General features: G+C 55.4%; 1 protein-coding gene across 3 annotated transcripts in view; it reads right to left on the reverse strand.

Moving 5' to 3' along the window:
• Scarb1 (scavenger receptor class B member 1) overlaps positions 1 to 25756 on the reverse strand; it is a 64202-nt gene that overhangs the window by 27071 nt on the left and 11375 nt on the right. For all 3 annotated transcript variants that reach the window (XM_020185762.2, XM_020185759.2, XM_074061002.1), the window contains exons 2-4: positions 4811 to 4968; positions 2970 to 3111; positions 437 to 640 (exon numbers count right to left, since the gene is read on the reverse strand). In XM_020185762.2, coding sequence (XP_020041351.1) covers positions 437 to 640; positions 2970 to 3111; positions 4811 to 4968 — 504 coding nt within the window. The remainder of the gene's footprint in view (positions 1 to 436; positions 641 to 2969; positions 3112 to 4810; positions 4969 to 25756) is intronic.

Genomic DNA, 25756 nt, shown 5'->3' on the forward strand with positions numbered 1-25756 from the left:
GACCACATGGCTAAGTTCTGATGTGCGAAAAATAAGAGGAAGTTGGCTGTCCACCCTGCCAAGAGGGAGGCAGATGGGATGTGCAGATCTTAGCTCAAGAGCCCGGTCAGTGACCCTACCAGGTAATCAGGGGTCAAGACTGAGAGCAACACTGGCGTGGACCTGTGTTTCCAGCCTCCCACAGCCATCCCCTCTGCCGCCAGCTTTCTAATCACATTTGCGCCTAGATCAAGCTGCACCTGAATCCAACCCTGGAGCTCTCAGTGTCAGAAGCTAAATAAATTCCCTATTTTGTGTAAGCCGCACTGAGTTAGGTTCTTGGCCATTCAGAGCCCATAGTCCCCGGACCCCCAGCCCGATAATGCTCTCCAGGCCATGGCAATGGAGAACAGAACACAGTCTCTGAACTCTGGACTTCTCAGGCGGTCACACTTACCCCGGCAAACAGCCCGAACTTGTCCTTGGAGGGGAACATATCTGGGAAGTACTTGCTGAGGAAGCTCACCAGGGGGTCCTCGTAGCCCCACAGGACCTCGCCAACCGTGCGGTTCATGAAGGCTCGCTGGCCGAGGGCGCTGAACGCCAAGGTCACGATCAGCTTCAAGCTGGCAGGTTTGTTCTCCATCATCCCCGCGGCACCCTGCAGAGCCAAGGGACAGTGGTCAGGCTGGATGGGGCTGGCCAGACCCCAGTCTCAACCGGGCCTCGTCCCCACGGGGAACTCTGCGGGTGTGGACGGGGGATGATCGGCCCCCTGGAAGCCTTTGGTGACACACCACTTGCCCTTGGGAGTCCCCCGACCCCTTTGTTCCAGTGGACTCAGGCTCAGTTAACGCCACACCCAGGGTCAGAGGCCAGGACATTCCCCACCCCCGCCCCCCCTCCAGGCTATGGTGACTGGTTTGAGAGTGAGCAGGTGGCCCTGTCAGAGCCAGTGTGCCTCCAGGGATTCCACAGGGAGGGCTGGGGACAGAGAGGGGAGGTCCCCTGAGTTGGCACTGGCCCTGGGAACATGCAAAACTGCAGCCACCTCAAGGGGTAGCAGCCAGCAGAGACTGGCGACCTTGTGTGCATCGCAGGTTGAGGCAAACACGAAACCAGCCCAAGCCCCATCCTGCAGTAACTTGAACCCGTACCCCTGTGCTGCACAAATGGGAAGGAATGAGTCCTTGGGAGATGCCATCCCTTTCCTTACTGTGCCCCCCCTAGGAAACAGACACCCGTCTACCCGACACCCAGGTGCTTAGAACACAAACTTATCTGTTCGTTTTTGCTTTGCTCTGGAGATACTGTCTGGTTTGTTTATTCTTGGTTTCTTTATTCTTTTTTTGTGGTACTGGGGATTGAACCCAGGGCCTCATGGTGCTTTCCCACTCGGGCCATATCCCCAGCCCTTGGTTTATTTTTTCAAAGGCATCTGAAAGCCCCTGTCAGCCTCTAGAGGAACCTGTGGGGCCTCCTTTTCTAGAGCACAGCTGAGACAGACTTGTGCCACGGTAACTTATCAAGATCTCCTTTACTTTCTGATAAGCTTTCAAAAGTAATAAACACATGGCTTAAAAAAATAAATCAAAACAGGCAGGTACCAGTGGCTCATCCCTGTAATCCCAGCTATCTGGGAGGCTAACATCAGGAGGACTGAGGCTTGAGGCCAGCTCAGGCAAACAGCTCATGAGACCCCATCTCCAAAATACCCAGAGCAAAATGGACTGGAGCTGTGGCTCAAGTGGTAGAGCGCCAGCTTTGCAAGCGCCAAGCCCTGAGTTCAAACCCCAATACCATAACCCCTCTAAAAAAAAAAAAAATCCAAAAGGATATAAAATAAAACACACATCCCTCTCCAGCTCTTTGGTTCTTGGCCATTTTCCCAACCACAGTCCACAGCAGGGCTGGCAAACCCTGCTCTGTGGGTCAAAGCCACTCACTGCCTGCCTGTTCAGTATATGAGCTAAGACTTTTTTACATTTTCCCATGGTTAGGGTAAAACACTAAAAGAAGAATCTTCCCAGAAACAGGAAAATCCTATGAAGTTCACATTCGCCATCCATGACCTTGGCTGCACTGTGGTATGTCAACATGGAGACGTGGCCCGTGTGCGTTATTTTCTGGCTGCTTCTGGGCTATGGCAGAGTTGGGGGGGTCACAACCAATGGGCCTGAAACATTCACTGTGTGGCCCTGGAAAGGTGGCTCCCGAGGCCGGCCTTGCTGTTTGTTGTCTGGGATTTGGACTTGGGGAGGGTCCTGGCCATTCCTGACCAGGGCTGCCCGAGGGGGTATGGCGCAGACACAGGGTTTATGCCCGGCACCTGCTTCTCGCTGACAACACACTCCCTACATGGACCCGGGAGCTGGGTCTGCATGACCAGAGCCCATCTCTACCGTGTCTCAGCCTTTTTTTGTGTGTGTGTGGTACTGGGATTTGAACTCAGGGCCTACACCTTGAGCCTCTCCACCAGCCCTTTTTTGTAATTTTTTTTTTTTCAAGATAGGGTCTTGAGAACTATTTGCCTGGGCTGGCTTCGAACCACGATCCTCCTGATCTCTGCCTCCTGAGTAGCTGGGATTACAGGCGTGAGCCACCGGTGCCCGGCTCTGTGGTGTCTCAGAACACCTGGGGACCAGGGGCTCCTGTGGCAAAGCCCCTGCATCTTTGCCCCCCTGGGTTTGCGCTGCACTCTGGTGCTGAGGTCGGTGGCCACCTGGTTCCACTCTGGGCTGAGTCCTCATAGTCTCCCAGTGAGTTAGCAAACCAGGGGACCTCGGGGACCAGACACACAGCAAACACCCCCTAAATGTCAGCTCTTCCTAGGACCCTCACTGCACAGAATTGGGGACCCTGCCTGCCTCCACCCCAACGTGTGGTGACCCCAAAGCGTCCCTGCTTGAGGTCTCTGGGGCCACCCAGAAACCCAGACTCATCCCAGGCAGGCGGAGGGGCACCAAGAAGCAGGGGGGCGGGCAGCTCACCAGGACCAGGATGTTCGGCAGGGTGATGTAGTCACTCTCGGAGCCCCGGGACCTGTCAGGCTGGAACTGGTAGCTGCGGGGCTCCACGAAGGACACCGTGTCGTTGTCATTGAAAGTGATGTTATCCTTATATCTGAACTCCCTGTGGGGAGCACCAAGTCAGCCAGGTCCCATCACGGGGGGCGCTCCCAGCAGGTCAGGGCAGTGCCGGCTAGTGGTCACAGCCCCTCTGGCCGTGGGCATCACAACCTGACTGCCCCACACCTGGCCTTGGTCACCCGCCCTGTGTGTTTCCCACCACCCTGTCACTTGGCTCTGTTACCTCCATGGCCTACACCACTGCATGGATCCCCCAAGTGCTCCAGAGAGCACCTCAGATCTCACAGGCTCCTCCACCTGGCCACCTTACCCACGGGGCGTCCCTACTCCCTCAAGACAGTTAGGAACATGCCGACGGCAGTGGCTGGTGTACTGTCTCCATCATTCCTATGTGTGCCTCAGTTTCCCATCTTTAAAACCAGACCTCTTTTGTAGGGCTGCTCTGAGGGCAAAATGAGTCACATGTGTAAAGCGATCAGAACAGGTGCCTGGTGCATAGAAAATGCTGTACAATGCTGGGCACAGTGGCTCATACCTATAATCCCAGCTAATCAGGAGGCAGAGCTCATGAGGACCAAGGCTCCAGTCCAGCTCAGGCAAAAAGTTCGAGAGACCCCATCTCAACCAATGAGCTGGGCATCCCAGTGCCACGGGAAGCATAAACAGGAGCTGCATAGCCCAGGCCAGGCGGGGCGTAAACTCAAGACCCTATTTGAAAAATAACTAAAGCAAAAAGGGCTGGGGATATGGCTCAGGTAGTGAGAGCGCCTGCCTCACAAACACAAGATCCTGAGTTCAAACCCCAGTATTGCTGAAAAAAAAAAATTGCATGATATCAGCTGTCACATTGTCCCTGCCTCTCCATCCACCCTCCACAGAGCATCCAGGGGAACGTTTGCAAAGTCACGTGAGCCCGATCCATTCCTACTTTGCACACAAGACACAGCCAGGCTCCTGTGGGGGCCTCCACAGCTGCACACAGCTGGCCTGGCAATGTCTCCCACACCCAAGCCTCAGGTCCACGTGTCCAGTTTTCAGACCGTCCAGCCTGTGCCTCCCAGCTGCTGGGACGTTCTCTGTCCCTCCCCCCATGCCCCAGGAAAGTCAGTCAGCCCTCGGGGTGGGCCTGGCTCCAGCAGCTGCAGGGCAGCGGCCAGGCCTGTTGCCCCTCGTGTGAGCACAGCGAGTCCGCACGCCTGTCTGAGCCCCGGCGTGGAGGGGCGGTGGTGTAAAGACAGCGTGATACAAAGGCACATCCCTGTCACTGGGTGCCCCCAGCCCAGGACCCTGCAGTCACCGCTCTGTCCCTCACTCGTCCTGAGGGCCCCACGCTGTGGGTATTGCATTGTCTTATCTGGGCTCCGCAGAGGCAGGCTGAAGCTCAGAGGCATGATGTCACTACCCCAAGGCCACAGCAGGGACAAGGCCAGAGGCATGACCTGGGTGCCCAGCCAGCCATCCCCTCTTGTGCTGGCCTCCCCGTCCTCCACCCCGCACAGGCCTGCCCTGCTCATGGTCCCAGTGGAAACCAGCCGTGGGTGTCCCCCTGCGTGCCCTGGGTTTATGTGTCCCCTGCCCCACCCCACTCACACACCCGTCCTCCCTCAGCCTCGAACCCACCTCCTCCCTGCTCATAAAGAACTCGGGCACCACGCTGCCCCTGGCTTCTGGCCTGCTTCTGGAACCATCTCCATGGCCCAGCCCAGCCCAGCCCCCCGAGATCCTCCTGCCCCAGGCCTTACCTGTACACATAGGGTCCTCGTTCACGCACCTGCGGCTTCCCTCCCTGCAGGACCTCATCGGGGTTGACCACCTCGAAGAAGTAGACGGAGAGGTAGAAGGGAACCGGGATCTCCTTCCACATGCTGAAGGATAGGCTGTTGGGGTCGATACGCACGTTCTGCAGGGGAGGAAGGCGCCATGACGGGGTGATGCCAGTTCCGTGCCCGCCCGCTCGCCTCACGGCTTCAGAGGAGCTGCCTGAGCCCAGCCTGAGCTGAAGGCCACACAGCTCATTGGGGAAGGTCCTCGGACTAGGGCTCTGGGGTCAGGAGGTGCAGCTCTCGAACCCAGAACTCATGATCGAATAGGTGACAGATTCACATTGTGTTGACATGGGTCAAAGGGCTGAAGGACATGGGACCACACCATCTGCAGGAGGTGGCTGCAGCCCTGTGGCTTTGAACGGCGCTGTGGAGGTGGGAAGGCTCCGTGTGGCCCGGTGTTTCATTCACTCACTCACTCATTCACTCAGCAAACATGAACTGAGCACCTGCTAAAAGCCAGCCACTGTTCTAGGAAAGGCAGGAGAGCAAACTAGGCCAACCTGCCCCAGCTATGTGGGCTTTTACCATAGCAGGGAGCCGGCGGGGAGTCAGCGTCAAACAGCCAGGTGAAACACAGGCTGGTGGGCAGAGTGTGCAGAAACAAGCTGGGGGTGGGGGGTAGGGGGAGGAATTTTAGAGTCGTCAGGTACATGAAGTATAAAAAACACAAAATCAAAATAAAAACCAAAGGCAGAGCTGGGCATGGTGGTTCACGCCTATAATCCCAGCCTCAGGAGGCTGAGGCAGGAGGATCATGAGTTCAAGACCAGCCTGGGTTGCATAATGAGACCCTGCTCTGCCCCCCGCCAAAAAAAAAAAACCTAAGGCAGGGAGGGAAACAAGACTTCGGGGGCAGAGGTGCTCCACACAGAAACAACAGCCAGTGCGAAAGTCCTGAGACGGTGAGGGGCTAAAGAATTTGAGGACAGGAGCTGAGCTTGTGAGGCAGGAGATAAGAACAGGCTTTTCCATGAAAAACCACAAATGCAATTGTCTTCAAGTGCGGAAGGAAAGAGGCCTGAAGTTCCCTTGGCCTCTGACCTGCTCACTGCCCTGAGTCCAGATGGACCTCCCCTTCCCTCCCCCACCAAGCCATCAGAGAGCCATGTGACAAAGCCAAGATGCCAGGACAAGCTTGCGTCACCTTCTACTGTCTCTGAACGTGGCCTTCCCAGACAAGACCAGCTCCCCACTGTCCCCAAACAGCCAGAACCAACAGGCAGAGGCCCTGGAGGAGGCGGGAGGCCAGACAGAGCAAGCAAAGTGAGAGACTAGACACAGAGCGACCATCTGGCCATGCTGGCCCTCCATGCCTCAGTTTCCCTTTCCGTACAAAGGTGCAGGGAAGGCCATAGCCACCACTGGGTACTTAAGAGAAGAAACTGACTCCATTGTCAAGTTAAAGACTGGGAGATTCTGAACCAGGCCTGAACTTCAGGGTTCTTGTGGATGAAGCGGGGGGTCAAGGACACCTTCACTGCTCACTGAACTCGCTTCCTCCCGGCTTGGGTACCCTGCCGCAGGCTCCTCCCACTACCTGAGCCACAGGGCACAGGCAGCGACAGGCCCAGTGGGCCGGGGGTGTCCCTATGCCAGGCCAGCTGCTCACACTGCACCCCCCCTCCCTGGGCACTCTTACTATCCCCACATTAGATGAGGAAACTGAGTCACAGCTAGGGCTGGAGAGGTGTGACAAGCAGTTTGAGGACACTGAGGGGACCCATGAAGCCTTCCTGGGGGTGGGGGTTGCATGTAAACTAGATCCCTAATGACTCCAACCCCTGGGTTATCTGCCAACTGCTCCCACCACCCCATCCCAACCACAGCCTGCAGGTGTGCCTCCCTCTCCCCAGCACACAGGCCTGTCACCTGGTGCCCTGTCTGTCACTGGCATTCACTTGCCTTCAAGCCTGAGCACTGTCAGTCCCTCTGCCTGGGACACAGGTGGCCCTTTACACCTGGGGACATCCCCAGTGCCACCTTGAAGAAGGCCCCTGCCTTCCCTGCTTGAGGCCCCCCAGTCCCAGCTGATGCTCTGTGGCTACAACTGTGTGACAATGACCAGGAGCTGAAATGATCACCATTACTAGGTAGGTGCCCCTGGATGTCGGCTCCATGAGGGCGGGTGCTGCGGCCATGTTCACAGCTGAACTCTAGCACGAAGGACAGTGGGGGCAGGCGGAGGCTTTGGACAAATAGATGGATGGGTGGATGGATGGATAAGTGGATGGGTGGGTGAGTGGATGTATGGACAGTGGCTAGATGGATGGGTGGATGAATGGATGGGTAGATGGATGGATGGACAGGTGGATGGATGGATGGATGGACAGATGAGTGGATGGATGGGTGAATGGGTGGATGGATGGATGGATGGATGGCAGATGGATGGATGGCAGATGGATGCATGCATGGGTGGATGGATGGGTGGATGGACAGATGAGTGGATGATGATGAGTGGGTGGATGGGTGGATGGATGGATGGATGGATGGCAGATGGATGCATGCATGGGTGGATGGGTGGATGGTGGATGAATGAATGAACATCTCCTTTCACTCCTAAACCCCCTCCCAGGAGGTTAAACCCAACACAGCCCCAACCCATCCCCGGCCCTGGGCCAGTTCCTCCCTCTCTGACCCTCAGCCCTCTCATCTGAATACCAGGGGTGACCAGGTGGGGCTTGCAAAGACAGATACACGGGTGTCTAGCAGACGCGTTGCCCCAGGACAGGACCGGCCCCACTGGGGCTCTACACGCCCCCTGCCATCTTGCTGCACCATTCAGCCTAGCCTCCTCTGTCCACAGGGGCTGAGCCCAGAGCCAGGGGCTGGAAGGAAACACACGTGCACACACACCCTTTCCTCCCTCCAAACCCATCAAAGAGCACACGCTAAATGGCTCTCTGGGTGTCAGTTCTAGCTCACAGCAGGTGTGAAACCAGCAGGTGTGAAACCAGCAGGTGAACCAGCCCTGCCTCCTCCCCCAGCTGGATGCCCCAGGAAGCCGCGGGGACCCCAGAACCCACGCTTTCCTGTCCTTTGGCCTGCTCACCCTGGTTCTGGGGATGAATCGGGCCCAAACAACCGTCCTATATCCCTACCTCTCCCTCTCTTCAGGGCTCCACTCGCCCAGCCCTTGCCACAGGCTGTCTGTGGCCCTGGCCTGCTCGCTCCCACGGGATGACCCCGTATGTCACTGGCCCTATCAGCTTCGTCCTCTGTGCAATGGACACAAGGACAGCAGCCACCCCGGGAGGTGGAAGTGAGTCTGAGCAGATAAAAGGCCCAGAAGAGGTCCTGGCAGACAACCCCAGGCACCCAGAAGGTGAGCCATGCGGTCACTGGGCACAAAGTGACCCTTCCCCAGCTCTGCCCTGCCCCGACCCAGGTGCAGGTGGGGGGTGGACTTTGCCCTGCTCTCCACCGGTAGGATGGCTTTCTTTCAGTCACAGCTGGTCCAGGTAGCTGATTAGATAACAGCAGGGAAACACATGGCCTTTTGCCCAACAGCAGATTCTGTGATTCTGTCCCTGTCCCTGTCCCTCTCCCAAGGCCAAAGGTCAGAGCTCTGGAACACAAAGTAGGGAGAGAATGCTACAGTCAGCCCTTGGGACGCCACCCTGTCCCACCCAGCAGCCAGAAGAGGGGACAGTGAGCTGGATATTTAAAAAAAACTGTACCAGGAGCTGGGCATGGTGGTGCACACCTGTAATCCCAGAACTCAGGAGGCTGAGGCAGGAGGATGGCCTGGGCTACATAGTAAGGCCCTGTCTCAAAAACCAACAAACAAACAAAAGAAAAGAAAGAGGCATTGGGCTTCACCAGGAAAAGAACATGGGGGAGTCCTGGCAATGCCAGCCTGAGAAAGGTGGGCAGCCTCCAAGTGTGTGAGTCACCTAAACGACCACCAATGGCCAGTAGTACTTTTGGTGCTGCTGGCAGTCGAACTCAGGGCCTAGGCAGGTGTTCCACTCCCTGGACTACATCCCCAATTTTCTCTTCGCATCAGTTTCTTTTGAGGTTTTGCGCAAAGCTGGCCTGAACCTCAGTCCTTCAGCCTCTGCCTCCCAAGCACCACTGCAGCAGACTTACTGGTTGAGATGGGGTCTCACTAACTTTTTGCCTGGGCTGAGATCCTCTCAATCTCCACCTCCTGAGTAGCTGAGATTACAGGCGTGCACCACCATGCCCAGTGACAAGAATGATTTTAAAACAAGGACACATGGAGACAACCCTAATATCCATCCACAGACAGACAGACTGCCCCCACCCATATGACGGAACACTACTCAGCATCAAAAAGCAACCAGCTACAGACGAATGCCACAACCCGGGTGAACCTGCAGCAAGATACTGGATAGAAAAAGAAGCCAGGCACAAAACGCTCCAAAAGGAGCCAGGCACAGCAGCTCACGCCTGTAATCCTAGCTACTAAGGAGGCAGAGAAAGGGGGATTCAGGCTTGAGGTCAGTCTGGGCAAAAAGTTAGTGAGACCCCCATCTCAACCAATAAAACTGAGCATGATGGTGCATATCTGTCATCCCAGTTATAGGGGAAGCACAAATAGGACAGACGTCCAGGCCAACCTGAGCATAAACGTGATACCCTGTTGTAAAAAAACTAAAGCAAAAAGGGCTGGTGGAGGGGCTCAAGTGGTAGAGTGCCTGCCTAGCAAGTGTGAGGCCCTGAGTTCAAACCCCAGTGCTGCCAAAAAGAAAGAGAGAAAGCTGGGCACCACTAGCTCACGCCTGTAATCCTAGCTACTCAGGAAGCAGAGATCAGGAGGATCACGGTTCCAAGCCAGCCCGGGCAAAAAGTTCACAAGACACCATCTCAAAAAAAACCCATCACAAAAAAAGGGCTGGTGGAGTGGCTTTAGTGGTAGAGCACCTGCCTAGCAAGTACAAGGTCCTGAGTTTGATCCCCAGTACTGCCGAAAAGAAAACAGGGCCCAGGGCTGTGGCTCGGAGCACTGGCCTAGCATGTGTAAGGCCCTAGACTCGACCCCAGTGTGGCAAAAATAAATTAACAATAAAACACCCATGACCTCTGTATTTACTACTATGGGGCACGCTCCAGAATATCAGAAAGGGAGGGGGAAGGAAAGACAGGTATTATTTGCACCAGTGTGTGGGGTACTGGGGTTTGAACCCAGGCTATTACCATCTTAAAACACAAGGTAATCTCCTGGGTTGGAGGAGGCCAGAAGGATGTGCGTGGACAGAGGTCATGGTGGAGGTCACAGGGATGCCAGGGGCTGTGGGGAGAAAACCCTGCCTCTGGCCGTTTGCCACTCCCTCGGGGCTCTGTTTGCTCTGGGAGAGACTCACAGGGCTCTTCCCTTGGGATAAACGCGATTTTCTCTGTCTCTGGGGCACTGTGGTGAAAAAGTTTAGAAATGATTTTTGGCAGTACTGGGGTTTGAACTCAGGACCTCGCACTTGCCAAGCAGGCGTCCTACTGTTAAGCCATGCCACCAGCTGTCCTTTGCATTGGATATTTTCAAGAACTGTTTGCCCAGGGCTGGCTTTGAACCTCAATCCTCCTGATCTCTGTCTCCTGAGTAGCTGGGATTACAGGTGTGAGACACCAGCGCCCGACTTACCTACAATTTCAGAAGGATGGTGTGCAATGCAAAATAAGTCTAATTTCCCAACAGCTGGGCAAAAGCTAAGCCACCTGAGAAAACCAGGTGGAGGCGGGTGCAGAGCCATGGGAGCTTCCCAACCCGGTCAGCAAGGCCCGGTGGATCTGTGTCCCCTGCCTGGCCCAGGGCCCAAAGCCACCTGCCCACCTGCCACCAGCAGAGGCTTCGGAAAGGAGTACCTGTCCCCATGGCGTGACTTTCATGACATCTAGTGTGTCTCCCTGCCCCACTCTGGGTTTTAGGTGGCAGTCCCTGCCCAACCTGGGGATTTCACAACCCCATGGATACCATCTCACAGCGGGAAAGCTGTGCCCTGCGGGAACTCTCACCTGTGGGACGAGGTGGCAGAATTGTCACAGCTCCAAGAAGAGGAAGGGGCCTGGCAAAAGACAGGACAGTCCACACCCAAGGTGTTGCCCAGCTGCCAGGACAAATGGCAAGCACAGAACGTGGGCCCAAAGACAGATCCTGCCTGGTTTCTTAGCGAGGAGAGACCTGAAAGAGTGGCCTGCCCAGAGCCAAGGGGGGAGCGGTGCTCTGGGAACCGAGTGGTGGTGCAATGGCGGAGGGTCGCTAGTCAAGGCACAAAGCTGACCCGAATTCAGGGTTCCAATGCTTGGGGCCAGAAAAGTGTCAGAGTTTGAGTGTTTTTAAAGTTTGGAACTTTTGCATACACAGGACCAAGTCCCAACACGACAGTCACTGGTGCCACCCGTGCTCCTTTCGCACACAGCCTGTGGGCGCTCCGCTAGAACCGTTTTTATAATTTCGTGCAGAACTAGAAGGTTCCATGCTCACAACAGTGCTCTCAACTCTTGGATTTGGGATTTCATGTTGGGGACACTAGCTGCATCAAAGGCTGGAGATTGGCTAAGAGGGTTCTCTCTCCACACACAAAAAGGCTTTTCGTAATGGTGGGACTGGGGTTTGAACTCAGGGCTTTGCACTTGCAAAGCAGCAGCTGTTCTATTGCTTGAGCCACACCTCCAGTCCATTTTGCTCTGGTTATTTTGGAGATAGGGTCTTGTGAACTATTTGCCAGGGCTGGCCTTGAACCTTGATCCTCCCAATCTCAGCCTCCCAAGAAGCTGGGATTACAGGTATGAGCCACCTCACTTGCTTAAAAAATTTTTTTTTAAGGTAAGAATGTGAAAGATGGACGTGTTAAGTGGCTTGGCGTAGTGACCACTATGTACAGCAAAACACACGGGCACCTTACATATGTGTGTATACAAGTTTGTTTTGTCATGCATGTGGAATCAAGGACAAGCTTCAAGAAAGATACAGATGACAAGTCTTTTTTTTTTTTTTTGCAGTACTGGGGTTTGAACTCAGGGCCTCATGATTGCTAGGCAGGTGCTTTACCACTTGAGCCACACCTCTAGTTGTTTTTACTTTGGTTATTTCTGAGATAAAGTCTCTCATTTATGCCTGGGCTGGCCTGGACTGTGACCCTCCTGGTTATGCTTCTGGCTTAACTGGGATGATAGGTGACAGGTATGTGCTACCATGCCCAGCTACTGGTTGAGATGGGGTCTCACCAACTTTTGGCCTGGCCTGGCCTTGTGCCACGGTCCTCCCAATCTCTGCCTCCTGAGTAGCTAGGTGTGAGCTCAGCACCCTGTAGTCCCAGCACAGGCTGAGGATTAAGTGCCAGTCATCCAAGCTACTTGGGAGGCTGAGATCGGGAGGATCTAGTTTTGAGGCCAGCCCTGCCAAACAGTTCAAGAGATCCCATCTCCAAAATAACCAGAATAAAATGGACTGGAGGAGTGACTCAAGAGGTAGAGCTCTGCTTTGCACAGGCAAAGCCCTGAGTTCAAATGTCAGTCCCACCAAAAGGAAAAAAATTAGGATGCAGCTGGAACTGTCACTGGGTCCCCACCACCCTCCAGTCACTCCTGGCCCGTCCTCATCTCTCCAAGCCTTCTCCACTGTGGCCCCCGGGGAGGTGGAGCGACTGTGCCTGCCGTCCTTGCCCTGCACCCCGACACCTGACCTGGGCCCCCAAGCCCCTCGTGCAGGCACCACCCACTCCGTACGTATGGCCCGGGGAACCTCGGGCTCCCTATGGGATCCTCGCCCTGCTGGATGCCTTGGCCCCCTCCTCAGGGTGCCAGGACCGAGATGAATGGGCGGGGGACCATGTGGCCCCGTCTGTGGCCCTCCTGGGGCCACTTCTCCTTCCAGGCCACTCCACCCACTTCACCTCAAGCGATCGATGGGCCATTTCATGTCACCGGCCCGGACACTGAGGCTCTGGGCGCTCGTGGAGGGGGAGGCCAAGCGTGACCCGGTTCTGCGCGCACAAGGGCTGCGTCCTATGCACCTTTGGGAGGTTCACAAATGAATCATGACCTTGACCTCCCCGCCTCCAATTGCACAACCCTGATTCCTCCCATGACAAGCAACACCCACACCCTAACCCAATAGCCAAGAAGGCGAGGGTACATGAGACCCAGTTCTGGGATTCCGGGACGGGACTGGACCCTGCCCTCAAGGGACTTAGTACCAGGGATCCAGGGGTCCCCACTCCCACAGGGCCTGGGGCCACCTCCAGCTGGCCCTGCAGCGTCTTCTGAAGCCAGGCAGAAGTTTTATTTCAGAAAAGCATTTTATAAGAAACCCACGCGTGACACTGAGACGAAGGATGAGCTGCTTGTGAAGCTGAGTCCCTCCGTTTCCTTCCCACGCGACACCGATCTGTCACAGGTCTTGGCTGTCCTCCTTCTGTAACACCACCCAACCCGTCAGCACTTGCTGGGACTGGTACAATGGTCTCTTCTCTACCTTCCTGCTTCTGGTTCTTCCCACCCAGCCTACTCTCCCCAACAGACTCAATTTCCCTTTGAAATCTGTCCCAGCAGGTCATTCTGCTCAAATGTCTCCATGGCTCCCTTTTTATCTCAGAATCCAAATCCCTGCCAGTAAGCGACAAGGCCTTGCCGTCTTGTTACCCGAAGCCACACCAAGTTCACCTGCATTTACCTTCTACCACGTTCCTCTCTGCTGGGCTCCTGAGCTGCCAGGACAGTTTCAGCCACAGGGACTTTGCACTGACTGCCGGCTCCTTCAGGACCCTTCACTTCTCACACCTAACGTCACCTTCTCAATTGGAATGTCCCTCAGCAAGGTTCATCCGCTCAACAATATTAATTAAGGTTCCGCAATATGACAGGCTGTGTTCTAGGTCTGGGGACCACAGCAATGCACAAAGTGGGTGAAAAGACCATCCTTTGTAAGGCAGCCCTCTCCTTATCGCACTCTATCCACCATCCCACTCTACCTTCCTGACACAGCAACGCCAGAAGTTGCTACGTGTGCTAACGAGTGCCCCTGTCTTGCTGCCCAGAATTCAGTCATGATGGATGAACCTAGAATAGAGAAGTTACTAAAGCAAAAAAAAAAAATTCTTGCTGGGAGTCATGACTCACGCCTATAATCTCAGCTAGTAGGGAGGGCAGAGATTGGGAGGATTGGGAGGATGGAAATTCCTGGCCAGCTGGAGCAAATAGCTCATGAGACCCCATCTCAACCAAAAACTGGGCATGGTGGTGCCTGTTATCCCAGCTACACAGGAGACGTAAACAGGAGGACAGGCCAGGGCATAAATGAACATGCTACCTGAAAAATAACTAAAACCAAAAAAAAAGAAGCCGGGTGCCAGTGGCTTACACCTGTAATCCCAGCTACTCAGGAGGCAAAGATCAGGAGGATCAAGGTTCAAAGCCAGCCCCAGCAAACAGTTTTCAAGACCCTATCTTGAAAAAATCCATCACAAAAAAGGGCTGGTGGAATGGCTCAAAGTGTAGGCCCTGAGTTCAAATCCCAGTACTGCAAAAAAACAAAGGATGGCTGGGGGTATGCTCAGGTGGTAGGGGTCCAGGACCACCAAAAAAAAAAGTAAATCCTTAATGCAGAGCCGAGGGCCCCAGCCAGGTGCCCCAGACACCTGAGGTGCTGCCTCTAATGGAGGGGACACCCTCTTCCCACAAAGGTCCTGGAGCTGTTCTCCTCCCGCAGAGGCAGGGGACCCAGAAAAGACGTCATGGCCCCTCTCCATGTCCCCTCAGCAGGGCCTGGTCCATTCTGCACCTCAGTCTCTTTATCTGTAAAATGGGTCAAAAGAGATCCTGCTCCCCAGTGCTGGTCACACGAGTGACAAGGACAGAGTGTCTGTGCCTCTCCCCCCAGCCTAGAGCCACGGTCCAGTCGTGACACAGACCTGAGACAGGCCCAGGACGGGGACCCTGGAGAACCTCTGCCCCATGCTTCACAAAGCTGCCATGGTAACTGACACCAGGAGCCTCTGAGGACCTGTCACAGGCCAGAGGAGACCCAGGAGTCACAAGGACCCAACAGGACATGGTGGAACCTGAGGCGAGATCCTAGGACATCAGGAAGGACCTGCAAGAGCAACTATGGAGCCCAGAACGTGTCATGCCAGTGTCCCCACACCAGCTCACGCCTCGTCCTCGTCAGCAGGTGTCATGCTGGCGGATGACACTAACGATAAGGACACAGTGTGCGGCGTGTGGGACTCACTGTGCGTCCTCTTCCCAACTTTAAAACTGTTCTAAAACTGAGACTTCTTTGTCTATCGCCGAGGGCCACTGTGAGGTCAAAGCCGTGCTGACCAAGGGACACTGAGTGTCAGGCAGAAGAAAACTGTGCCGGCGCCGTACGGTTCCCCAGTGCACGAAAGTAGTTTGAGAAACACAGGAAATGTCAAAAGTAGGAATATCACAACCTATGACACTCAACTTAAACACTTTACCTAATCCCAACCCTTAAATCCTTCTTAGCTTTGAAGGAAACAGACTGTCCCACCAGCTTCTGTAACAAAGTAGCTAAACCACCCCACTTAACACCAAGTGTCACCTTCCAGTGCCACAAACAGATCTGCCTGGAAAAAGTGGTCAAATCCCGCCACTGCTGGCTCCTGTCCCCTCCCCACCCTGGCCTCTGTTCCTGTCTCTCACTGACTTCCAGCTGCCATCCTATGAGGACCCAAGGATGACTTCAGGACCCCTGGATGACACAAGGTCACCGCCCCATCTAAGAACCTTAACTTCATCACTTCTGTGCAGCACCCCCATGCCATGGCCAGTGACACACTCCCGATCCCATGGCCGAGGACCCAAGCTTTCCAGGAGGCCAATGCCTCAAGCACTCCAGAGCCAGGGCGGGTTGGCACTGGTCCCCTTGTGTCCCACTCAGCCAGTGGCAGGCCCCGCGGCAGGGTGGCCACAGGTCCTACCTAATACAATGCCAGTTTCTCCTTCATGCCATGAATCCTGTGGTCCCTTGCCTGCCTGTTCTAACAGACACAGGGCGGGGCGGAGGTGACACCAAGGGGCCCTTTGCTCCCTAGTGGAACCTACAGAGCCTGCTTCCACCTCCAGCCTCTCACACTACTGGTCAGAGCAGCAGGGGGTCCGGCCACCCTCAAAGGGCCAAGCTGGCTCCATTGAAGGGGCTCTGGTCAGCCCCCCTCCTGGGCAGCACTGGACACTGGGCTCTGGATAAAAGCAACCTTAAGGACAGTGGGGACCCAAGGGACAGGCACAGGAGAACAGGGGCCACTAGACGCTGGAGCAGCTTGAATTGAAATTGTTGACCAGACCTTAAAAGCAGAGAATGAGTTGAAGATTTCTGGCTTCTTTTGAAAGCCTGGAAGATCTGTGCCCTCCCTCCAGGCAGTGGTCACTGGCGTTCCGCGGTGGGGTGACCCTGGAACTTCCAAACGCCTGCCTGCCACCCCGTCGAGCACAAGGGTGGCTTTGCTCTCTGGTGCTCCTGCTGGCACTTAACTGCCACCAGAACTTCCCATCCCTGTCCCAGAGGGACACAGGCTGAGAACCGTTGATTGTCCCCAAGCTGAGTGAGGGAGCCACAGGAAGCAGGGAAGAGGACAAGCAATTGACAGTGACTCAGAGGGGTTTGCTCACTGGTCCTGAGCACTCTAGCTGGGCAACCTCCACTAACAAAGACCAGGTTCATCCCTGCCACCTGGTAACCCAGTCCCCAGTTACTCAAGGGACCTGAAATCACGTCCTCGAGATGACCACCTGCACATCCCAGCAGCTTCATTCATCCCGTTCCTGCTGTGGAAGTCACTGGATGGCGGCTACCCCACCATCCAGCCATCCCTAGCGCTGTACCCCACGAGCCTCAGGCCGGCGATGGCGGGGGGTCCCAGCTGCGTTTAGGTAAAGCCAATCCACGCCATGGGAAGCCAGGCGAGACAGGCATGGTGGTTGTGCCTGTAATCCCAGCACTTGGGCAGCAGCATAGGAGAGGCACAAGAGGGCTGGGAGTTCAAGGCCAGCCTGGATTTACAGAGCAAGGGAAAAAAAGGCAGAGGAAGAGGGAACCAAGGAGATACGGGGAGGAGCCGCTGCTTTTTGATCCTGACGCTGCTAACGTGGGTGTCACTTGTGAAAATTCCGTGTGCCCAAAGTGTGAAACTGACAACAACGAGGACTGGATTACCAGGGGCTAAGTAAGCTTTTTGTTTGTTTTGGTTTCTTTTTTTTGGTGGGAATGGGATTTGAACTCCCACTTGCAAAGCAGGTATCACTTGAGCCACTCTTCCAGACCGTTTTGCTCTGGTTATTTTAGAGATGGAATCTCGAGAAGTATTTGCCCGGGCTGGCCTCAAACCTCGATCCTCCTGATCTCAGCCTCCTGAGTAGCTAGGATTACAGGCGTGAGCCACCGCACCTGGCCCTCTCTGGTTTTGAATAAGGCTTTGCGATGTGAAAGTCCACCAGGGCCCCTTGGCACCTTGTGTATGGGGGCTGTGCGTCACAGCAGTGGCTTTGGGTGGTGGAGACCTAAGCTGAGCACATCCACCTCCCGTTCCTTTACACACTTCTGCAACTCTGTCCTACAAGCTCAGAATGTGGGGCAATGTCGGGTCATGCCAGCCACACAGATGCAGTAGGCCGGGGCCATCGGGAGGGAAAGTACCAGACCTCACCCGGCCTTGACTTCCCACACGCAGAGCCGAGTGCCTCCGTCCTTCTCCCGGCGACAAGGAGTGAGATGACCCAGGAGCACAGGTGTTGTGAAGAAGGCACAGAAACCGGCCCCAAGGCCAAAGCCACAAGGGCCTCCCTGCTGGCCGCAGATCAAGAACGTGGTTTGCCAAGGCCTGGGAGAACAGACAGAGGGCCGGGCCCTGCGGCACAGGCTCCCTCAGAGGCCCAGCTGTGGCAAGAGCGGAATGTGACCGTGGCCATCACGGCCTCTGGGGGGCCACCTGGCCTTCCACCCACAAGCTAGCAGTGCCTTTCGCAGCTGGGAAGGCCGCAACCCAGGCTCCTTTTGGGGTGATCCCAAATGACCACAGCGTTTTGTTTTTTGTTTTTCTTCTTCTTCCTTTTAATTGTGGCAAAATTTACAACATAAAATCTACCGACTTCATCAATCTTTTAACAGTTCAACAGCATGAAAGATGCTCACAATATTAATCGTCCATCACCGCCTCTGTCCACCTGGGACCTGTCCCCATTAAACGCCACCTCCTGGTTCGTTCCCTCCCTCCCTTCCCTCCCTCCCTTCTTTGTTTTCTTTCGGTACTGGGGTTTGAACTCAGGGTCTTCAACCTTGAGCCACTCAACCAGCCTTTTATTGTGCTGGGGTTTTTTTTATAGGGTCTTGAGAACTATTTGCCTGGGTTGGCTTTGAACCTCGAGCCTCCTGGTCTCTGCCTCCTGAGTAGCTGGGATTACAGGTGTGAGCCACTGGTGCCTGGCTCCCATCCCCCTTTCCCCGGCCCCTGACACCCACCATTCTGCTTTCTGTCTCTTAGTTTGACCGCTCAGGGACCACACTGTATTTGCCTGTTGTGTCCCTTTGGTCCCTTCTCTCAGCATAGCATCTTTAAGATCTGTCCTTGCTGTAGTCCCTTCCTGTTTCAGGCTGAGTAATACTCCCTTGTATGGAGAGACCGCTCTCTTTTTTTTTTTTTAGCCAGTTAACAGTCAATGAAATGTCACTTCTTCCTTTGGCTTTGGGAGTAATGCTGCTACAGGAGCCGGGGCTACAGCTCGATGGTCGAGGCCTTGCCTAGCGCTCGAGAGGACACAGGTTCTAACCCAGCGCTACACAACGGCAGCAGTAAGTACCACTGCTGTGCACACGGGCGTACAAACGCCTCTTGTAGTCCCTTCCTCGGTTCTCCTGGGTACCGTGCTTCCAGAGGCAGAACCATGGCACCACACGGCAACTCCGTTTAACTCTGAGAGCCCTCCACCAGTCGCTGTCCCCATGGCTGGTGGGTGGCATGGGTGCTCTCTGGAGAAATGTCTACTCAGTCCTTGACCCCTTCATTTCCTCTTTTTTTCATTTATTTTTATGTCTTGGTGGCCCTTGCTAAGCAGCTGCTCTACCGCCGTGGGCACGCCCCCTCCCCTCTACAACCTAAGTTATTTTTGAACAGAAGCTCCTATTTTTGCCCAGGCTGGCCTGTCATCCTACTTCTGCCTCCATGTCGCCAAGAGGACATGTCATGCCACCACACCCAGCTTGTTGGCTGAGATGGGGGTGTCTCGCTAATTTTTTGCCAGGCCTGGCTCCGAACAGAGATCCTCCTGATCTCAGGGCTCTGAGTAGCTGGGATTACAGGTGTGAGCAACAGTGCCTGATGGTCTTCGGCTGTTTCCAATGGGGGCTGTTGGTTTCCATGTTGAGGAGTGGTTTTCAGAATGCTGTCTGCCTGCTCCCCACTGCCCTCCCCCACCTTTCCTCCTTGATAAACGCCTCTGCCTTCCAGCTACTTCTTCCACTCCGCCACAACCCGCACCTACGCTGAATCTTGACTCTCTTTCCTTTGTCACATTTTTGCCACCCCGCCCCCCGGGTCCTGCTGCCACCCTCTCAGCCTCTCCCAGTCCCCTGCATCCATCTTCATCCTCCCTCCCCACAGCAGCCAGAGTTCACCAAATCGACCCCCTCCAGGGTCCCACCACTGTCACTTCGCCCCATCCACCCATTCCTTCCTCCAACCCCACATGTCCCTTGCCACCTCTGGTCTTTGCACCTGCCATGTCCCCAGCCTGGTCCACTGCTCCTGGCACCGCATGTCCCCCACCTAAGACCTCTGATACAGGTGACTGTCTGCTGGGCATGGTTGTCGCTCCTGGCAAAAAGAGCTGCTGTCACAGGCCGGGGTCTCTATCCACCTGCAGATCCAGCACCCTGTGCACGGTTGTGGACCAACAAACAGGACCGACAGAGTGCGCACACTTCCCCACACTCAGGTCCTGGCCCCTCCTCCTCCTCAGGACCCCCACCCCTGTGTGCCCACTCCTGCTGGAGTTGGCCCATCTGTGCAAGGCGGGAGGCCGTAAGTGTCCCAAAGCCCTTCAGGGGTGACATGAAGACACTCGGAGTTGGATGCAAAATGCCACATGTCCCTCCTGGCGTGGAGCAAGGGCCCCTCTGCCAGTACTCAGGCTGTTCCACCTGTCCAGGTGAGGGACACCTGCAGCTTCCATAGCCCCGAGCTGCGGGGGCGCAGGAAGACCAGCAAAGTTGCTGCAGCAAGGGCCCCGGTCCTCCCAGACAGCACCATGAAGAGGGTGCAGGGAGCCCCTCACACCTTGGGGTTGACGGTAGCCTTGGCTCTCAGCTGGCCTCTGGTCCAGCATCTATGCCCCTATCTCCTCCCCTCCCCCACCAAGGTCCTGGCCGGCCCTGACAGCTGACAACTTGGTCCACTTATCTGCTCCCAGCCACAAACCACGCAAGCCTGGGAGCAGAAGGCCAGCCCAGCGGCCCCCGAGCCAGCCCTGAAGGCCAGGCTGCCCACCCCAAGGACATCCATCCACCTCCATGGTCACCGCCACGGCCAGGCTGCGGCCAGTGCCGCCCCCCCCCCCGCCGCCCCTGCTGTTGCAGGCTCCCTGCCATATGCCTTCGTCACCACTGACAGCACCTCAGCAGCACAGCCCCTCTCCAGGAGCAGCCACTACTACATAGGATACCAGATCCCCCAGTCCCCAAGTTTCCAGAGAGCTGCTAAGGCCATCCCACATTACAGATAGGGAAACCAAGGCCCAAGAAGGCTAGGTTCAGGCCAGGCCACACAGGGAGATGACAGTCACGGTAACAGATGGCATTTCTCATCCTTCCCATGATCAGCTCACTGGACAAGGGAGGCAGTGCGTGAAAAACGGGGACCCTGAGACAGAAGACTCATGACACCCCAACTTCCTCTGCAGCTCCCCCATGGCCCGGGACCTCAGATAACTTAACTCTGGGAACAGACTCCAAATTTAGACAAGGAAGGCTGGACACTGAACCACCAACGCCCACCTGATTCGGTCACCTGAGCGGTGGCCAAATACAAACCAGGGGGAACCGAGTGCTTTCTGTTCCTCGGCCATTCGTCCCTGTCTGTGAGACAAGGCCTGTTCTCAGCCCCATCTTACCGGTGGGAAACTGAGGCATAGGATGCCCCCATTCCTTCCCCACAGCCACACAGCTGGACAGCCCCATCCAGCTGAAGACCAGCTGCCTGAAGGGGAACAGTGTCTCGGTTCTGCCAACAGCTACCGCGCAGAGCCTGGACATCTAGATTTGGATGTGAAAGTTACTTACCTTCAAGTGTTGGCAACCAAGTTAATTTTTTTTTTTTACTAGCAGCAGAGGCCAAACAAAACATAACCCCAACTGGACCCAGGCCTGTGGGAAGCCAGGTGACCTCTGAGCAAAAGTGGGGTTCACAGCTTTCGATGAGACTTAGTCCACCAACAGCTGTGTGACCTCAGGTTGGTGCCTCCACCTCTCTGAGCCTGTGCACCTCACCAGATCAGCCTGAGTGCACCTGGGTGGGAGCCCAGATGTGCTGAGCAGCACAGTGTCCGGCCCCCAGCAGGTTCTCAGCCAATGCCGTCTACTACCATTAACACTGTCCCTTCTGTAACAGGGTGAATGGTGGCCCCCAAAAGACATGGCCACTCGGAACCTGGGAATGTGATCTTTGCAGGAGAAAGGGTCTCCGTAGATGTTCTGATTGGGGGCTTGAGAGGAGAGCATCATGGGTAGGCAGACCCGAAATCCAATGGCAAAGGATGTGATCAGAGAAGATGCAGAGGGCGCCATGTGAGGAGGACACAGAAGGACACACCTGGCAGCAGCAGGAGGCAGGTGCGAGAAGGCTCCTTCCATACAGCCCTCAGACACCTGGTCCCCCACCTGTGGCCTTCCTCACAGCGTGAGGTGACATTTCTGCTGTTCGGTGCCCACAGCTGCTGGTGATCAGCTGGGAAAACTTACACATTCCCTGAGAACGTTCTGCTAGACACCCCTAGCTTTACCAGCGAGGACCTCACCGTCCTAGAGCCAGGCCTCCCACCAGTCACAGCCCTCTCCAGTGTCCCCTACAGCACCCTTTGGCAAAGCCAGAGGCCTGGGGACTCCCACGGTGGCCAAGGATGAGCTTTGTGTCTGATAGGAGACCCTGGGACCTGTCTGGGTGTCCAGCCAAGGCTGTAGGCCAGGGCTGGGAAGGAAATGGAACTGACCTGCACTGGACACAGAAGTGTCCAGAAAGAACCAGAAGCCGGCACCAAAGTCACCTGTGGAGTGGGGATGGAGGAGGGGCAGTGTCTGCCTGCCTACAGAGTCCACTGCTTTGTCTACTTTCTTCCTCTTAATCTTGAGGTCTTCAGCTTATTTTCACACCAGTGGGCTGTCCTGGCAAAGGTGGGCCTGTCAGTGCCCCTGAGTCACCTGACCATCGCTGTGCCTCCCCGTGAACCACCCCCAGTGGGTGACAGGGAAGAAGAGGCCCCTCCGCAGAGGAGGAAATGACTTTCAGGAGAAAGCCAAGTTTCACAGAACCCAGGTAGCGGGAATCGGAGTTTCACAGATCCAAGGACGGGGCGCACACTGGTTCTACCAGGAACCCCAGATGGGGACCTTATTTGATAGAGTCTCTGCAGATGTCATCAGGTTAAAAATCGCAGCCAGGTGTGGTGGCTCATGCCTGTAATCCCAGCTACTTGTGAGGCTGAGATTGGGTGGATCAAGATTTAAGGCCAGCCAGGCAAATAGTTCTTCAGACCCCATCTCCAAATTAACCAGTGCAAAATGGACTGGAGGTGTGGCTCAAGTGGTAAAGCACCTGCTTTGCAAGTGCAAAGCCCTGAGTTCAAACCCCAGTACAACCAAAAAACAAAAAAAACCACCACCAACAAAAAACAGTGCTGCAAAGGCCAGCAAAGACTTTCTAGAAAGCTCTAGACAACACGGAGCAAGGACTGCCCAGGACTGAGAGGCCAGGGAAACGGATACAGCCCCGAGGAAGACCCAGTGACACTGGCTTTATCACCCTGCCGCAAACCCACTCCCACCCTGCAGGTAGGGCGGGTACCAGCCGTGCTGCGTGTGGACGCAGAGTGGCACAGCCAGGACAGCTGTCACCGGGAGATAAATAAATATGTGTGATGAACATTAACCAGGGAGGCCAGGCAGCAGTAAGCAGCAGCAAGCCTGATACGCATCCAGCCACAGGACAGGTTTTGAACAGGGTGGACACAGACAAAGCGGCCACATGCCCTGGGCTCCAGGTGCCACCCCAGCTCCAAGCACTGGCTTATTCTAGCCTCGTTTCCACTCTATGGGAAGGTATGGATCACTGGGGGCTGCATGTGTCCCCCCAAAATCAACATGTCACCCCCAATGCCTCAAATTGTGACCAAACTTGGAGTCAGGGCTTTCAAGGTGTGCTTATGGTAAAATCAGACCACTGAGGTCAACCCTAACCTAATCTGAACGGTGACCCATGAGAAGAGGTGCCTGGGACAGACAGATGCACAGAGAGGGATGACCTTGTGGGGACAGGGAGGACGGCCATGCACAAGCCAAGAACAGGAGCCAGCCCTGCCTCGTGGACTTCCAGCCTCTGGCTGTGAGGAAATAAGTGTCTGTTGTTGAAGGCACCTCATCTATGGTCTATTGTGATAAGGCCCAGCAGACAAAGTCAGCCACCAAAGCCCACAGACTTGAGCCACCTGCCCAGAGTCACACAGCAGGCAGGAAGCACAGCACACATTTGAACCCAGGGCCTTAGCCTCCAAAACCTGAGCACTCACTCTGGACAGACTCCCAACACTGCACATGGTATGAGGTCAAAGAGTAGAGCTCTTGCCCATTAAGTGTAAGGCCCTGAGTTCAAATCCCAGTACTGCCAAACAAACAAACAAGAAGAATGATGGGAGTGAAACAGTTTGCCGCTTCCAAGGAAAGTTGAAGACACCCTGGCCAAGACCAGCCTTCCTACTGCACTGATGGGCCCTGGAGAATGTCAGGTATGAGTACCCTGCAGGCAGGGGTACAAGAGTTCAAGACTCAGAAAATACCCCCCAGTCATCAGGATATGTCAGATAAATGACGGCATCCCTGTGATTATTACACAACCACAAGAACGAGGAGTCGCTTATCACAACAGCAGCGTGGAGGAGACTCAGACCATGGGAGGTGAAAACAGCACAAGCCGGGCAGCCCAGCGCTCAGAGACGGAGGCAGAAGGATTGAAAGGCCCAGGCCAGCCTGGGCTACCTAGTGAGACCCTGTCTCAAAAAAGAAAGAAAGGGAGGAGAGGAGGAAGGCAGGATGGCAAGGAGGAAGGGAGGGGAGAGGGAGGGAGGGAGGAAGGACGAACACAGAGTATGAGTCCATTCAAGTCAAATTCAAAATCAGCCGGGCATGTTGATACACACCTGTAATCCCAGCACTCAGGAGGCTCAGGCAGGAAGACTGTGAGTTCAAGGCCAGCCTGGGCTATATAGTAGGAATGTCTCAAAAAATCAAAAGAAACCAATTCAGAGGGCACTGCTCCCCGTGTGTAGGGTTGGGTATAGGGCAGCGCTACGACAAGCAGGCCAAGCTGGGATCCAGTGGTGTCGCCTGCAGGGGTTGCTGGGGCCTCAGGGCTCTGACTCTTTACCTGGGGGTGAAGGCTGTGTGTTCAGCTGTATTTGTGTTAGCTGTGTGTCTTATGCACTTTCCTAGAATTGCATATTTCACAATACAAAGAAGTCAAAGATTTGGAGGTGAGCGTGTACAGCTGGGGGGGAGGAGGTGGAGTTGGGGACCTGAGAACAAGCAGCAGAAGGAAATCCCAAGGCCGGGTCCAGCTGCTGGGGAGTCCCGGCTGTGCTGGCTCTTGGCCAGTGGAACCAGCATGGTCTTCTGGTGCCAGGTGGCCCAGCACAGGGACTACTGCAGTACCCAGAGGGCTGGAGGGAGGAAGGCGAGGCAGAGAAGCCCTGGGGACCCATAACCTGTCCAGCCTGGAGCAGGGACAGGCTGGGAGGGAAAGTCAGGCTGCAGCCCCGAGAGCTGGGACCACCCTTATCCCGGCCACCAAGGGCCCTGCGCCACTCACACAAGGTGGCCTTAGCGCGGGGTCCTTGGGACAAATACGTGCCAGTCCTACCCAAGGGCGACCTGCCAAGAGCCATGCAGGGAACAGCGGGTGGAAAGAAAGGGGGTGCCCTGGGCTGCGGGAGGACACAGAGCAGCCAGGCCTCACAAGGGCACCTGAGCCGCTGCTGTGAGGGTGGCGGTGGAGCAAGAGGTCCGAATGTGAAGAGGGTGGGAGGGGACAGCAGTGGCCAGTGTACACTGTCCTGAGCATGGCCAAGGCTGCATTGAGGACTGCGTGATGCCCCTAAGTCCACGCTGCAGGCCGTCTGCAGTGGCTTGCAGAAGATTCAGCAACAAATTGTGGGGAGAGAGGCACAAATCGCCGTGTTTTGGCAATTTTTCCGAAATAAACATTTTCACCATACAGCCTTGGGTGGGAAAGGGACCCAAAGGTGCTCGCAAGCCTGAACCAAGCCAGAGAATCAGAGCGGGGCCCCTCCAGCCAACACCAGGTGCCAGCAGAGAACCCAGACATCTGTAGGAAGCCGGCAGAGGACAGCCCCATGTCAGCACCATGACACAGACCGACCCCCTCCAGGCCAGCGTCCACAAGGTGAAGATGGCCACAGGGAAAATGTTTATGTGACACCTGCCACTCTGTCATTCTAAGTGCTACCTCCTCCACCTTCATAAAAGTCCTCTGTAGGTCACACTTTTATTAACAGGCACAGAAAAGTTAAGTCATTTGCCCAAAGTCGCCCAGCAGGGAAGTGACAGAGGCAGGATTTGAACCTGGGCTGCCTGCCTCCAAAGTCCATGTGCCCTGGTCCACC

Source organism: Castor canadensis, chromosome 18, assembly GCF_047511655.1.
Source record: "Castor canadensis chromosome 18, mCasCan1.hap1v2, whole genome shotgun sequence".
Taxonomy (NCBI): Eukaryota; Metazoa; Chordata; class Mammalia; order Rodentia; family Castoridae; genus Castor; species Castor canadensis.